Raw genomic sequence first — 16,270 nt, forward strand, 5'->3', positions numbered from 1 at the left:
GAAACCCAACACAGTTCTTCCCGGGACACACCCTAGAGAGTAACTTGCACTCCTGCACACGGCAAACTGTTTACTGAATGAGGCCTTGTTTGAAGTAGAGAAGAACTGGAAACAACCTAAATACCCATCACTCAAAGGCCGGTTAAGCAAACCGTGGCTTATTGTAGGATGGAATATTTTGTATCATCTAAAAGGCATTAGGCGACTAGCTATACATGGGCATAGCTGGAGCTCCAAGACATATTATTGAGTGAAAAAAATCAGTCAAAGAACAATATGTACAGTATTCTACTTTTTAAACACATACACAAAACAATTCCACATAGTTCCAATAGCACAGATATATGTATGCAAATGCAAGGAAAAATACTTGGGAAGATGCACTGAAGTCTAACACTGGCTACCTGGGTGGGGATGGGGAGTGGGACGGGGAGAGGAGGTGGTGAGAGATGTTAGCTCAGCTGTAAAATTTTTGCCTTTAACCAAGGAGGATATATGCAGACGTTACTTGCGTGGTTTGAAATATTTACACAGAAAGGGCTTCCTCGCACCTCCAGGGATCTGCAGGCCTAGCCCTGACCCGTAGGGACGGCTCTCTTGAGAGGAAGTCATGAGGGCATCCTGTGTTCAGAGACACAGAAGGAAGAGCTCCTGCCTCCTCCTTCGGTGTGTCTGTGCGTATCTGATCAATCAACCCCACCTTGGAGTATTGACTTTTTTTTATTACCCTTCCTAGGAAATCATTGCCATCAAAGAGGCCTACCAAAGGTGTAAGTGACCTTTTGTTTTGACTTTGAATAAAAGAGGTTCCTTTCAACACACCTCTAGGAAACTAAATCATCTGCTGTCCCCTCTTTTTTTTCTTCCTCAAAAGTATTTGGCAGGAGTCTTGAATCAGATGTCAAAGGTGATACAAGTGGAAACCTAAAAAAAATTCTGGTGTCCCTGCTACAGGTAAGGAGTAAAGAGGTCTCACCTGCTTTATGATCTTGGGAAATAGCCCTTGGCAACATCGTACCACAATGAAAAAAGCCGTGTTGATAATAAACGTTTCCTTCTTTTATTAAAAATAGTATTGAGGGATCATGAACCCGTGCTCCCTGAGCCCAGCTGTTGTGAAATTATTCAATCAAGGTTCCTTCCATAATAACAATCCGCCCAGTCATTGGCAGTTTACAATCCCTTTTTGTTGATGAGTTATCTCATTAAGCATCACCACCTCATTTTGCCAATGAGGAAACTCAAGCCCAGAGAGGATGGGTAACCTGCTCAGGTTTACACGGCCCGTAAGACACAGGCCAAGAACAAGAACCAGCCATCTGACCCCACGCAGGACTCTTTTCACAACACAACTCTGCACTTACTTCCAGGATTCACCCTGAGTCTGTAAGAACCACTGCAGGGAGCTTGGCCAGGAAAGCAGGGCTCTTAGCATTGACCCTCTAGGACACAGTGCCCGGGCCTCCAGCCACGTGGCATGTGCACTCTCATTGACACATCAGTCTGTGTGAGCTTTGTGCATTTCCTCTGTTTCCTTACTCTCCATGTAGGTAGACTGACAGCAGAATACACAGAGTAGGCATCAACTGGAGCAGGAAGAATATATAAGTTTTCTCTTGCTGCCTAACAAGTTCCACAAACTTAGTGGCCTAAAACAACACAAATCTACGATTTTGCAGTTTCCATAGGTCAGGAGTCCTGTTACAGGTTAGCTGAGGCTTTGCTCAGAGTCTTGCCAGGCTGAAATTGAGGTGTCGCCAGGGCTGCCATCTCACCTGAGGCCTGGGGTCCTCTTCCAAGCTCACTGGTTGTTGGCAAACTTCAGTTCCTTGCAGCTGTATGACTAATGTCCCTGTTTTCTTGCTAGCTGTCAACCAGAGACCACTATCAGCTTCTAGAGGCCATTTCAGCTTTCTGTCCTGTAGCCCCCATAGGCAGGTCAAAACATGGCTATTTGGTTTCTTCTAGGCCAGCAGGAACTCATCTTTCTGACTTCTTCCATTTCTGACCTATTTTTGGTGAGGAAGATTCTCCCTGAGCTAACATAGGTGCCAATCTTCCTCTGTTTTTTGTATGCGGGTCACCTCCACAGCATGGCTGATGAGTGGATTATGTCTGTGCCCAGGATCTGAACCTGCGAACCCGGCTGCTGAAGCAGAGCATGAGGAACTTTAACTATTTGGCCACAGGGCTGGTCCCGCATCTCTGACCTTTTAAGAGTTCACCTGATTGGGTCACTCCCCCCCCAGGATAATATCCTTTTTCATTAACTCAACTGATTAGGGAACTTAATCACAACTTAGCAACTCCCTTTGCTATATAACAACATAATCACAGGAGTGATATCTCACCTTATTCACAGTCTTGTCCACACTCAAGAGAAGAGGATTATACAAGGGTGTGGGCCATTGGGGGTCATCTTAGAACTCTGCCTGCCACAAAGTGCTTAGGTTAGACTTCCAAGACCTTCCATGGGCAACATTCAGGGTTCTTCAGGATTGGGACCCTGAGAGGTGTAATTTGATATTTGGAAGGAAGATTATGAGCTTTCCAATGGACTCACCCTAGGGGACATCACGAGGTTGCTTACAGCCTGCTTAGAGGTCAGCGGGGTTTGCAAGTGACCCTGGTTTCTACGGGGGGGGAAAAAAACAAGTGATGTCACAGAAGCTACTCTGTTTATCAATTGTGCCCAAAAGATGGCAGCAAAGAGCAGTGTTGCCACTTTGCCAGGCTGAATCTCGCTTCAGGCCACCCCTCCAAATTCACCCCCCATTTTCCAGGACTTTCCCTTATTTTCTATGGTCAAGCAGGAACTCAAGATAATAACAGTGTGTCGATTTCCTAGGCTAATCGTGATGAAAGAGGTGATGTGGACAAAGATCTAGCTGGCCAGGATGCCAAAGATCTGTACGATGTAAGTGCAAATTCTTTTTATAAAAATTTTGTTTGCATTATTTTCAACAAATCTTTCTTTATTTCCTGTGAATGGGAGAAACTTAGGAAATGAGTGTGATCTTTAAAATATTTTTCCTATATATAGTCTTCACGAACCAAAAAGAATTGTTTCTCTTCTTAGTCTCTGGGGTTAACCACCTCAGATCCATTTTGGAACAATGGAAGGTATAAATAATATAAATAAATATGTGAAGTAAATTCATGAGGTTAGAAGTTGAAAGGGCTCGGTCAATCCATTTGGCTTCTATTCAGTGCGTATTTTATAATTTCCTGTAAGTGACGCCTGGTCACAGCACTGTATATTCAGTCTTTTTGCAAGAGCATTTTTCAACATGTTTGCATTTGACCCTGGAGGCAGGGGAAGGCCGCTGGGGCACCGAGGAGCTTGCCTTCAATGAAGTCCTGGCCAAGAGGAGCCACAAGCAGTTACGAGCCACCTTTCAAGCCTATCAAATGGTAAGTAATCAAGTCCTAGGGGAACGGAGTTCACACTGAAACTGTCTTGACTTATTTCCACAAGAAGCCAAGATCTGGGCTATTACAACGGTGATTCTCAACCAGCGATGACTTTGCCCCCACCCCAGGGAGATTTGATAATGTCTAGGAACATCTGGGGTTGTCCCATGAGGTGTGATGGGGGAAGCAATGTGACTGGCATCTAGTGTGCTGAGCCCAGGGATGCTGCTAAGCATCCCACAGCACATAGGACAGGCCCCACAACAAAGAATCAGCCGGCCCCAAATGTAGTGTGAAGCTGGGTAGGAAAGCAGAGGAGTGTCAAGTTCAGGAGCAAAGCCCTGCAGTCGGAGGGTCCAGGTTCAAATCCTGGTTCTCCCACTGGCAAGTGACCTAACAGAGACCGTGATTATCATCATCACACCTTCATGGGGTTATTTTAAGAGTTAAATAAGAAAAGTGTAAAAGGCTCAGAACAGTATCTGACATGTGGTAAGCACACAAACTTTTGCTCTTGTTATTATCGCAATTTACAGCCAGGCTAACAGGGCCTACCACTCCCAAGATGGAAGTGATGTACCTCAGAGATACACTCCTGGGAAGAGGTGCATAAATTACTTTTATGCCATTATTTTCCTAATCTAATGATAATTTTAAGCCAACAACGTGAGTTGGCTATTTCAAGCCACTTAGTGGTGAGCCCTTCCTTGAAAATCAGTCTTAAATAGCAAGAAGCCTTTTGTGGAGTATCATGTTTTTTTGGTCTCCTATTTTATATGTGTAGAGTGCTTTTAACTATTCGAAGCACTTCTGCGCCCTATATCTCATTTCAATTCCACAGCAATACTGTAGCTATAATGCAGGCTGAACAGCCATTGTTACCCACAATTGCTGGACAAGGAAAGTCTGTTATGAGTAAGGAACCATCTGCAACTTATCAGGACCACACAGCAAGTCAGTAGCAGAAAGGAGATGAGGACTCCAAGATTCCCCAGCCTGAGCGCCTACCTCGGCTGGAGCTGGCCGCTCCTCACTCAAAAATAGTGTTTCCTGTGCTGCCAGCAGATGAAAAGACAATAAAGCTTAGGAATTTTATCATTACTGTATATAAGCCTTTAGGGCCTTCTGCTTTCAAATTGTGCCCAGAATCGTGATCAAAGGCAGCTGACCCTGCTCTCCCCTGGCCTCTGCGCCTGGAGCTGTGTAGACGGAGCTGGAAGACTTCTCCAGGTCCTGACCCTCTTCTCACACGACTGGGGCCGCGGATGGAGTTTCTGGGGCTGGCCATCGTTGGTGATCCCTATAGAAACACACACACATGTGAGCATATATGTGTACGTACATGAACTACTGACTACCTGCAAGGACGCTTTCTAGGCCAATCATTCTCAAAATCAATCCCGAAACCACAACATCAGTATCACTTGAGAACATGTTAAAAATAAGAATTTTCTGTCCCCCTCCAGGACCTAGAGGATCAGATTCCCTGGGGTTGGGGTGCTACAGTCTGTGTTTTAACAAATCTTCCAGGTGATTCTGATGCATGTTAAAGTTTAAGAGGTCTGCGCTAGACTACTAGCTGTATAACTTGGGCAAGTTATTATGGGTTCTGTGCCTCAGTTTCTCCACCTGTAAAATAGGGATAGTAATAATACCAACTCCATAACCTTAGTAAGGATTAAATGAATTAACAGAAGTAAAGCATTCAGTACCCAGCATGGAGTAGGTGCTCAATAAACATTGCACTTGTTAGGAGTCTCCCTGTGTGAATGAACAGTGTCAAAAATCAGAGCTAATTCTCCCAAATGGACAATAAGATTCGATTGACTTGGTGACTCTACATGAAACTAGCTCTAAAATACTACCAATTCATCTCTTCCAAAAACTTGCTGGGACATCATTTGTCTTCATCTTTATAATTTTTAGAGTTCACTCTGATCTAAAGACCCTGGTTCATAGGTTTTCTCCTGGTCTCTTGCTAAAAACACTAAAATGCTAGTGTGGGACCGCTGGAGCAGATTGTGCGGCATAGGCTGTCCTGGCATACAGTTGAATTTTAATTTTTGGCCTGAAAACTCAGGGTTTTGCTCTTTATTTGCAAAGGAGAGTCACATTAGCTCGGGCCAGTCAATTGTCTTCATGGAGCCTCTGCAGGTGCCTTGGTAGCTACCAGGAAGGGGATGGTGGCAGGAGGCAGGTAGAGAAGAGAGGGCAATGCCATCTCATGCTGCGTGAATAGTGCCCCCTGGAGTTGTGCAGAGAAGAGACCCTGAGAGGGTGGGAACCTGGCATTACCGCCTAGGGCTGGGGTAAGCACCCAGCTCCCGCCTTATCAGCACATCTCTGCTTTCCTGCTTTCATCCGTTGTATAGGCGACAGTCTACAGAAAATTGAAAAATAGTACTCTGGCCCTGTATGGACAATAGAAACAGAAAGTAGTTTAATGTGAGGATTTTTTTTTTTTTTTTTTGGAAACACAGACCTGTGTGAATACAATGTCCTCTTGAAATGCAGTCTCGGTCCACAGAACAAGAGCCCTGTTCATGGGAAAGTGATATCAGGCCCTTCTGAAATACCAACTCCCACATCAAACCCAACGTAGGCCGAGAACAGCTAAGGAAGGGACAGGCCTGAAAGCCCCCAGCCCAATGTCTTCTAATCCAGGCCCATTACACACAGCAGACCTCTAGATGTGCAAACCGTGACAAGGAGATGAATCAACAGGCCCTCATTATGTCTCAACCCTCCTCCCCCCACGTCTATTTTGCTTGCATCACAAAGAATATTTTGTTTACCTGTGTTTCAGAATAAACTACATCCACTCCACTGGCATGTCCTCGAAGACGCCAATTATTTATAGAATCACAATTGTGTCGTATCCTCGAAAGACAATTTCTAAGAAAGAAGTTTCAGTACTTCTAAGACTTAACTGCATTTCCCAAAACCCAACAAAGAGCTCTCCTCTCTCTATTTCCCTGCCCTGGGCTTGGCCCGCGTGCTTCTTGCATGCAGCACAGTCACAATTTACTCTGAACTTCAGCTTGTGTAAATATTTGGAAAGAAACCTAATGTGTAACGCTGTACAGAGCAAGATGTGAGCTGGTGGTGAACAGACAATCATTTGGAATCACCCCAGAGCGAAGGAAGGTGGCATTTTGACATGTCAGACCCCCAGCTTCCAGGCCATGCAGCCCAGTTCTACCCAGAAACATTAGACCAAGTTCTTACCACGAACTTCACAGCCTCTACTTATCTCCCCCAAACTGTAGGAGACTGAGTTCCCAATCCCAGGTCAAGGGAGACGAGGAAGGTGTGGGTAAGATGATGATAACCACGGTCTCCTAGAAAATTGGATATGGAAAGAATTTTGGAAACTAAAGTGCTATACAAATGTAAAGAATTATTGTTACAGTATAGATTCATTGTTCTTCCATTCCCTGACTTAGAGAAATTGAGGCCAAGAGAGTGGTCCTGAATGGGGTCAAATATGGACTAACTCCTCAGCCATAAGAGCACCCACTGGAATGGGGGCAACCACCTCCAGCCCTGAAAAGCACAAGGCAGGATAGGAGTTTCCTAAAGCCGCGTGACCACAGCTGGAACTTTAGTGCTTTTCATAGAGAAACAACCCCAAGAGGAACAAAACTGACAGCAAAACCTAGAATAACACTAGCCTTTGGTTGTCTCTTCAGCTCATTGGCAAAGACATCGAAGAGGCCATCGAAGCAGAAACATCAGGAGATCTGCAGAAGGCCTACTTAACCCTCGGTAAGGTAAAGCTAAGAGAGGCCTTGACGTAGGCTGGGCTCCCTGGCATCAGATTTGAAGATGAAGGTCTGAGAGCAGGAAGGTTTTGGGGAATGGTTCTGGGAACAACATGTCTGATCGGGATTGGGCAAGGGAGAGAGTGAGTGTGATACCGTTGCAATGGGGCCTTGGCCGGTCCCCCAGGAAACCTGGAATCCAGGATGTCCAAAGTGGAGGCAAGGGCCAGATCTTTGCCCTCCATACAAAGCAGCCCACTAGTTGCACCCCAGGAGCGTTTGCAACCTTAGGTAAGGCAGCTCCTTGGAGGATCATTCCTAGGGAGGGACTCAACTGCGAGCAGCCAGCAGGCAACACTTGGAATGAGTGCCTTAGTCCTGAAGAGGACATCTGAGAGATGCACCATGGCATCCACTACAGTCCCACTAAGATCATGGGTCCTGGAGAGCATCTGTCAACAGGCTGGGACCATTATCTAGTCTCAGAGAGCAGTATGTGGTTTATGTGACACACTCAAAAAAACCCAGATTTCAGATCCATGAACAAGTTTTTGCACATGCCTGATGGCTTGAGGGTGTCCTTTTCCTTTTGGTTCCCGTCAGCATTTGGAATGAATGAGGTCTGTTTAGAAAGAGAGGGGAGGGAGACCAGATCTTGACCGTGCCAAGCAGACACCAGGACCTTCTCTCCTGATGTTGCCTACAGGCAGGAAATAGCAGAGAGATGGGCATGGGGCTGTGTCTGGCAGGCTCCTTTTTCCTTTTTGCAAGCCTTGGAATGAAGGCATTGTCCATTGTCCACACTCCTGTGGTGAGGAGTCCAGGGCACCATCCCAAATGGCACAAGTAATGGAGAGACGGATCCCCAGAAGAAGAGGAAGAACCGAGAAAGCAGCCTTGGCAGTTAAAAAATGCGCTTTAGCTGCCAACCCTTTTTGCGTTGTTTTATTTGTATGGTTTTTTTCTTTTTTGGAACAATGTCAACAATTGATTTTTTTTTTAATCCATCCCCATTTTCATCCAAATTAGCAGGAGCTCTACTGTGATGTACAGAGGCCTAAACATCCCTAGTGTCACTCCTGTCCCACACGGCATACACACGAAGACTGGCCTTAGGGCTTAAAGGATGAATCTCTAAAGGAAATGGGGAGATCTTCTCATGGCCCGGCTCAGAGCCTCCAAATTCCTCCTGTGCTTGCAGTGCAGAGAATCAGGAAAATACCAGCGTTCAGTCAGAAGATTCATATTAATGTTTATTAATATTAATTATTAATGGTAATAAAGCCATTCAATTCTTTAATATCTACTTAGCATCTGCCTGGGCCAGGAGTTGTGCTGGGTGTGAGGATCAGAGGTAACTAGGACCAGTTCCTTCTCCTAAAAAGCTTAAAGTCCATAGTGGACTCACACAAATCAATAGATTAGGCTACAGTAAAGAGAAAAGCAAAAACAGCCAGAGCAAGGAGGGTACAGAGGAAGGAAAGGCCACATCCCTGGAGATGGGGACCACAAAATGCAGGAGTTAGGTATACTCCAGTGGCAGCAAACTTAAAAGTGATTAGAAAAGACCTTGAGAATAAACCACATAAACTGTAGAAGGTGGCTTGGTCACTACGTTTTCTACACGTTCTCCACCCTACTCCTACCTAACTCATAAAGATGCCAGTTTACAGCTAAAATCAAGGAGGAGGGGTTAGAAGACCAAATGACTCCCATCACTTGCAGCCTCTGGAGCAGCCCTTCTCAAAGAGGGGTCCGTGGACCACCTGCAGCCAAGTCCCCTTTGGGGAGGTGTGTGAAAGTACAGTTTCCTGAGCCCCACTTCAGGTGGCCCACTTAGACCCTCCAGGAATGGAGCCCTAAGCCACACTTTTACAAGATCCCCAAGTGATTGTCCCGTGCTCACTGGGGTTTGAGAACCACAGCTCTGAAGGCGACGAGAAGCAAGGGAAAGAGCACAGCAGCTGGCTGTCCTGCCTTCCGCTCACCACAACCAGCTTTATTCCCGTATCTCCCCCAGCTAGCCTCATCCAAACTTTTGAGGGGTTCCTGTGGCTGCTAGTAACAGAAGTTGTTCCCCAGGCCCAGACTGTATACAGTAGAGAAGTTGAAAATTTTCTGTCCAAAATATCAAGAAGAAGGAATGCCAGGGGAGAAGACACCCACATAGCGGTGGAACGCACTGACGTTAGACAGACAATCATTTCGGCACCCATTAGTACTGCCCGGGAGAAGGTCTTCAGGAAAACCTTGTGAGGCCACCAGCTCAGCATGTCTGGGAATCATAGTGATGTTCAAATATGCTACTCCCCGAATTGACAGGTTCCTCCCATAACTGCCACCCATCCAGCAGCTTTTGGATTGTTCACGGGCTAAAGTGATCAGATGCCTGGGTCTGGGCTGTTCTCTTCCACCGACACATGGCCAATAAAAGGAGACAGACCACCAACCTAGTCTTTGCTTCCCTAATCCTGTTCCTCTCCCTTCTTTGTAAGCATCAATTGTATAGACAATTACCTAGAAAACTAGGTAAACGTTAGCAATGTAAAGAGTAAATGGTTCCTTCCCCCAAAGTGTTAGTCGTGATGGACCCATAGTGCCTGGCAGGAAAGGAGAGGATAATGATTTATCCCCAGGAGTAGAGATGCACCCCATCTCCTGGCTGGTGAGTGGAAACCATGCTTCATTAATTTGTGGATTAGATCAAAGCTGACGGGCAAGGGGGAGGGCCAGAAAACAGCAACTAGCAGCATCACAGGAAGGCGATCTGAAGACAGGATCAAACTTTTCATTAAGCCCGCATCCCAGATCTCGAGATACGAAGATTGGGGGGAACTTGGAAAAAATCCAGAGATGAGGCTCACAAAGCAAACCACTGAGAAAAAACAAAGACAAGGAAGGTTGTTTAGCACAGGAAAGCAGGCCACAGTCCAACTGAGCGAATATGCAAAATGACGAAGTTTTATTCCAGCCAGGTTGCTGGCCAATCTGAGTTTCCCTTCCAGACCTGACTCTGGCATCAGAGATTTCAGTTAGCTGTGAAAAGTTCTCTCTGCTGGTGAGAATGATGAACTTTGCAGGGAAAGCCTGAGGGTGGCCACAGCGTTCCTCCTCCAAAGGGTCTTTAGGGAACAGCAGAGCTTCTTCTTGTGTCTGAAGGGGTTTTCACTCGGTTCTGGTCCAAGATCCTGGGTGTCCTGACCCAGGAGAATCTTCCAGATCCTGTTACCCAACAGTGTGAAGTCTGCTCCCTTCAAACATCTGCCTCCCAACTCAGTCAGCTCCAAGGGCACCCAGGTGACACCCTGGGACAGCTCTGTTCCTCAGGAGGGTCTCCATGTTATTCAACAAAACGTCAACATTTCACGTTCTCTTCTCTCTGGTCCCACCCAGTGAGGTGTGCCCGGGACCACCAGGGCTATTTTGCTGACCGTCTGTACAAGTCCATGAAGGGTGCGGGCACTGATGAGGAGACGCTAATTCACATCATTGTGACCAGGGCTGAGGTAAGACACTCTTGACTCCCAAGAGGTTGGCTGCCACTTCTCTTCTTCCCACCACTGATGTCATCAACAGATAGCTTTTATTAAGAGCCCATTTACAGAAAAAACAAAACAAAGACAGCCTTTGCCTTCCCAGACTTTGTGGAAGACATTGCGCTATGCTTCAATCTGTTTCTTTTTATGAAAATAAAATAGTGATCATTGCTTCTATTTTTGTCACTTGCGGCTCTGGAGAGCTTGTGACGGTGTTCAGAGGGGACCTGGTGGAGCTGTTCGGGGTAGTGCAGCCACACCCAGCTCAATTTTAAAACAAAATAGAGATGCTGAAAGGTTAGTTATGGACGAGGTCACTCATCAGCAGAGACAACGAGCAAACGCCTTCCTTACTCCCGAGAGAGGCCTTGATTGAATTGTACACACCACAGAAGCACAATTCTGCACAAAAAGCACATCGGTACAAGACCATGTGTGTCAACCTTTTAAAATTATTGATCGCCCCACTAAGGGAACTTTGAAGGCCCAGTTTTTTCCTAATTGCCACCCCCTCCAAAAATGTTAACACCGCAGATCTACTATATGTCTGTTCGTGTTCCGTATGTATATAGTTACCTTTACACAAAAAGATTAAGATTTTTTTTTCACCCTCTGAGAACCAAATTTTTCCTCACTGGGGACAATATCGCCCCTCTTTGAGAAGGCATGATCATAACGAAGGGACAGGGAGGTGCACAGCCAAAAGCTCGGGAGCAGCTGTCAAGATTCACAGCAAATGCTTTGGAATACAGGGCCCCAGAGAGCAGGGATTACAAAATAAAGGGGAAATGGCATTTCGTCTGCAGGAGAAGCCTCGGAGAAGGAAGTATAACTGAGCACTTGGAAACCACAGACGTCTTCTCTCAAAAGATTGTTAAATGAAGGAGGAAAGACATCAGCCCAAATTCTGGCCCACAGCTTTTTGACAAATACTACTTAACATCTGACACTGTTTTAAAGTACAACTTAGCAACAAGACTGTTTTCTTTCGTTTTTATTTCTATTCCTGGAATTTCTCCTCCTCCGCCTCCTCGTCCTCCTCCACTATTCATATTTTTCTTTCTCTCTTAAAGTCCGTTTCTCTTTCTCCTCCCTCTTTCCCTCCCCAGTTCTCGCTCTCTCCCCCATCACTCCGAATCTCTCTCTCTCTCTCGTCTCTCCAAGTCTCTGCCTCCTCTGTGTCTCTGTCTCTTAGCAACTCAACCCCCAGCCAGAGTCTTGAGCGACTCAACAGAGCAGGCTGGTGACAGAGCTGAGCAAGGATTCTAAGAGACCCCAGTAGATTGGACCACTCTGGGGGGCTCGGCAGGGTTCCATGTTCCCCCCAGCGTGGGCCGTGGAGTGTTTACTCCAAGATGTTCCATCGCACCTCGGTATGGACCACATGTCCTGGGTCACCTGCACATGAGGGCCACTGCCTCAGAATGCAGCAGGCCCAGATATACTGGCTGGATCCTCTAATCTCCCAAAGCTTCATGGTACTAGAACAGAGCCCCAGTGCGCCCCGCCCCACCCACGCTGACCGCCACCTTTCTGCCCCTCTCCCAGCCAAGCAGCATACAAGCAAGGGGAACAGGGCACATGCACCATCCCCCTGCTGTGGTCTCTCTCCTGCTCAGCATCCACTTCCAACAGTTCCTCACTCTCCTGCCTGCTCCTGCTCTCACCTTCTTCCTCTCTCTGAGCTCAGCCCTCTAATGGGGCAGGAGAAAAAAGAACCAGAAACCTGAGTGATGGTTTGTGGGTCTGTCTAGAATGCGAGAGAGGGTCTAATCAAAACAGAAAAACAACTGCTGGTTAAAGAGAGTTCTGTGCTTCTTTCATGAGACTCACTGTGTTCTCTCTGGAATTATAACTTTTCTGGTGCAAATATGATCTCCCTTAGTAGGTTCTAAGAGTCTTGAGAGCAGAACACTCTTTTTGTTTTTCTTCTGAGCCCTCTCCCACCTCCAGCACCTAGGCTTTTCAAACTTTCAATGAATTAGATTCAAAATAAGTCCTGCAAGACTGATATTGATTTGAATTTTGTTGCTCGGCACTAAAATCCTTGCTGATCGGGGTACAAGAGGAAAAAAAGGCTTCAGTTCAAATCTCAGTAGGAATGATTTTCTTAACCCTACACCAAGGCTCTGCAAACTGTGGCCTGCAGGCCAAATCGGGCCTGCCTCCTGTTTTTGTACAGTCCTGAACAAAACCTAAGAATGATTTATTTCTAAATAACTATTAAAATCTTAAAATAAAAGTAATATTTTGTAACATGAAAATCACATGAAATTCAAGTCTTAGTGTCCATAAATAAAGTTAAACTGAAATATATATATATATATATATATATATATATATATATACACACATATATATACAGACACAAACACACCCCTGCAACCTTTCGGGAGCTGAACTCATCTTTCCTTTCCTCATCCACAAAATAGGAAGAATAATAGCCCCTGCCTCTAAGGGTTGTTTTGAGGCATAAATGAGCAAATAAGAATGATGTGCTCGGAACAGTGCCTGCCCGTGTTGATGGCGAATGTGCTATAAATGTTCTTGTCCTTGTTGCTTTGTCATGTCTTCTACAGGTGGACCTTCAGGGCATAAAAGCAAAGTTCCAAGAGAAGTACCAGAAGTCTCTCTCTGACATGGTTCACTCGGACACCTCTGGGGACCTCCAGAAACTTCTGGTGGCCCTCTTGCACTGAGCAAAGCCACAGCAGTAGGAGCGCAAGGAGGAAGCACCTTTGTTCAGATCCCCTTCCAAACCAGATTTGCAAATGCGACTCCAGCATGAAGAACCCTCAAGAGTCCTCGTTTATCTTCTTGGTGGCTTGAGTAGGGCAGCCAGGCCAAGCTGTTCAAGTGAAGGGTAGCAGCCTTGAGACCCTTGGGCAGGTCACTCTGAATGCAGGCTTAGCAAGCACCTGGGCTGCCTCTTAACTCTCCTTTAGCATGGTCACTGAACACTTTCTAAGCACAAATGAAATCGGCAGGTGATGAAAAAAACATGCATTTGTAATAAGATATTTAGAAGAATATCTATCACCCAGGGGCATGTATGTTCTGGGTAAAGATTGAATGGTTAAGTTACGGGGAAGATAAAATTAACCAATCCATTAATTTTCCTTCTGTGTGTTCAATTTCAAAACCTCAAAGTTTATTAAAATTATGGGTTATGCCCCCATCAGCTGCTTTTCCAAAGACTGGGTTGATTAGTTTTGGCTCTTGTCCTGGAAATATACGACTGGCGAAATTCAAACATTTTTGGGAAATGCAAACAGTTATATTTATTAATAACCACCAAGGACAGTACTCAGGCTAGCAGCAGGAAGCGATTGACTGGCCTATGTGACATGTAACTAGGGGTAAAATTCACTAATCGGCTCCCTGTCTTTTCTTGCTTCTCTAAACATTGGACCCACTTCAATCTTCCATCCGCTCTTCAAGTACAATTAGTGCCAAAAGGATCAAGGTGGAATGGTCTGACTCTCAAATGGATTGATCCTGCACCAGTAGCATCTCTGTTCCAAGATGGCTGTCTCATAGCCATGTGTTGCTAGACGTAAAGGGATCTGTCAAGGGAACATGGATGCTTTGGTCCAATAATTATAGCTTTTGTTCACTGGATGATTATCTGTGTCTGGCACTGCTCAGTAGCATACTTTCATATTTAATCTTCCCAACATCCCTATGAAGTTAATATTACTCCCATTGATCAGTTGAGGAAACTGAGAAGAAGAGTTCATTCCCAGGTCAGTAATGCAGACAGATGCCTCCAGTGTTCAACAGGATGCTGTAAGCCCATTACTAAGGGCACGCAAAGGTCTCTGCCTACGAGCAAGGAGAGAGAACACACAGCTCTGCCTGGAGGAACTGGGGGATGCTTCCTAGCGATTCATTTGTGCTGGGTTTCGAAGAAGACAGAGAAGCTCTCCAGAGAAACAAAGAAAGAAGAGCATGGGCAGAGGCTCAGAAGCATGAGGGAGCAGGATGTGTTCAGGAAGTGGTGAAATCCATTCTCCTGGGACATAGACGTGGTGAAAGGAAGGAGAGGGTTGGGGAGTCAGGCGATGAGGCTGCTGAAGAGTATGTTTGGATCACATTAGCAATGGGTTTTGCCTGCCAGGCGTGGGCCTGGTCCTGTGGGCAACACTGGTCAGTGGTGATGTTTAAGTGAGTGAGGAACAAGATCCGATTTGGGCCTTGGGAAATCACTTTGGTGGTGTAATCAACAAATGGCAAATAGCCCAAACACTCAGTATAAGGATTAATGTCACAGTGTATCTTTTAGTGGCTATAAAATGGTGATTGACAAATGAAGAGTTATGTTAACATTTGCATTCTCAACATACTGATTTATCTACCTAACAGTCATGGTTGTCATTTTGAACTTTAACACATAAAAGTGGTTTTCCAGAGCTGAGCTCAGTGACAAAACACATTCATGTTTACTGATTTGTTGCCAAAGCTGGTCTTTGCTTTTAAACACAGAAAGAAAAACAACCAGTTCTTGGGATCTGAGCTCCGAGTAAGGATGGAAAAGCAAACCAATGGACCGAACAGAGATCTGTTAAAAATAGCCATCATTTGCAGTTGGTGAGGGCCATAATTCACATAGAGAAGAGTGAGAAGGCATCTTGCAGGTGAGGAAATAGGCTGAGTAAGATGGAAAAGCAAAGTCATTTGTTCAAGGTCACACACGGGAAAGGCCAGGGCCACAATTCAAACCCAAGTCTTTCCGGTCCTGGTGCATGCGCTCTGGGCCACACTGGCTCACACCCGTGAGTGCTATCTCTAAAACTTTGCTGAGCAAGTCATCAGGTCCCTCTCTCCACGGCTGCCGGTGTTGCTCACCACTCTCAAGCAGAAGCCGGTTTCCATGTGCTTGACTGGGGGCTGCCTCACGAGAAAACTCTGGTCTGGTCTGACTGCAGAATGCCCTACCCTCCTGCTCCCACCGCCAGACTGGGAATTTCCTCCTATTCCATTCCACACATCCCTGCCCTGTCCAGGCACCCCTCCTCCTCTCCCCAAGCCCGCAGTCTCAGAGGGCAGGGGCTGCCTGTGGGGAGTTGGGGAGAAGAAGAGGGACATGTCACCCTCCCACTGCACATCCCTGTCCCCCACACCGCCTCTCTCCTCCAGGAGCACTGGAGGAACCCCAGCTCCTGTCACCCAGATGTTTGGAAAGGTGGGGAGAGTCTGACCCCACCTTCAGGGCTGCATTAGAGGAGAGCATGTCCCATGTGGTAACTTACTAGACCTTTCCCCATGAAGTTCTGTTCCAGGCCCTGATTGGGCCCCACAGTGCTGCTGACCCCCAGCGAGTCACCTGGGCATGGTAGGTGAAATACACCTTAGCGTGCTTGCCTGGGTGAACCACTGCAGAAGCTGACATTCCCTCTGAAGAGCAAAGGGAGTCCCAGGACCAACTGTGGGTGCCCCAGCCTCTCTTAACTCCTCTCAGTAGCTCTGGAAGTCCCAAGCGGTTCCCTTCATGCAGGCCCACCCCTAACATTTGTGAGTCCCAGCCCGTCTTCCCTGGTTTTCCCTTTTTGGGCT

The 16,270-nt window shown here is 46.3% G+C and overlaps 1 protein-coding gene across 1 annotated transcript in view; it reads left to right on the top strand.

The window, feature by feature from the left end:
- ANXA13 (annexin A13) overlaps positions 1–13,861 on the top strand; it is a 52,269-nt gene extending 38,408 nt beyond the window's left edge. Inside the window, exons 6-12 of the mRNA XM_046642555.1 lie at positions 737–770; positions 875–954; positions 2,849–2,917; positions 3,313–3,414; positions 7,107–7,182; positions 10,572–10,684; positions 13,294–13,861. Coding sequence (XP_046498511.1) covers positions 737–770; positions 875–954; positions 2,849–2,917; positions 3,313–3,414; positions 7,107–7,182; positions 10,572–10,684; positions 13,294–13,413 — 594 coding nt within the window. The 3' untranslated portion in view covers positions 13,414–13,861. The remainder of the gene's footprint in view (positions 1–736; positions 771–874; positions 955–2,848; positions 2,918–3,312; positions 3,415–7,106; positions 7,183–10,571; positions 10,685–13,293) is intronic.
- Positions 13,862–16,270: the final 2,409 nt, after the last annotated feature.

This window comes from Equus quagga, chromosome 16, assembly GCF_021613505.1.
Source record: "Equus quagga isolate Etosha38 chromosome 16, UCLA_HA_Equagga_1.0, whole genome shotgun sequence".
Lineage (NCBI taxonomy): Eukaryota > Metazoa > Chordata > Mammalia > Perissodactyla > Equidae > Equus > Equus quagga.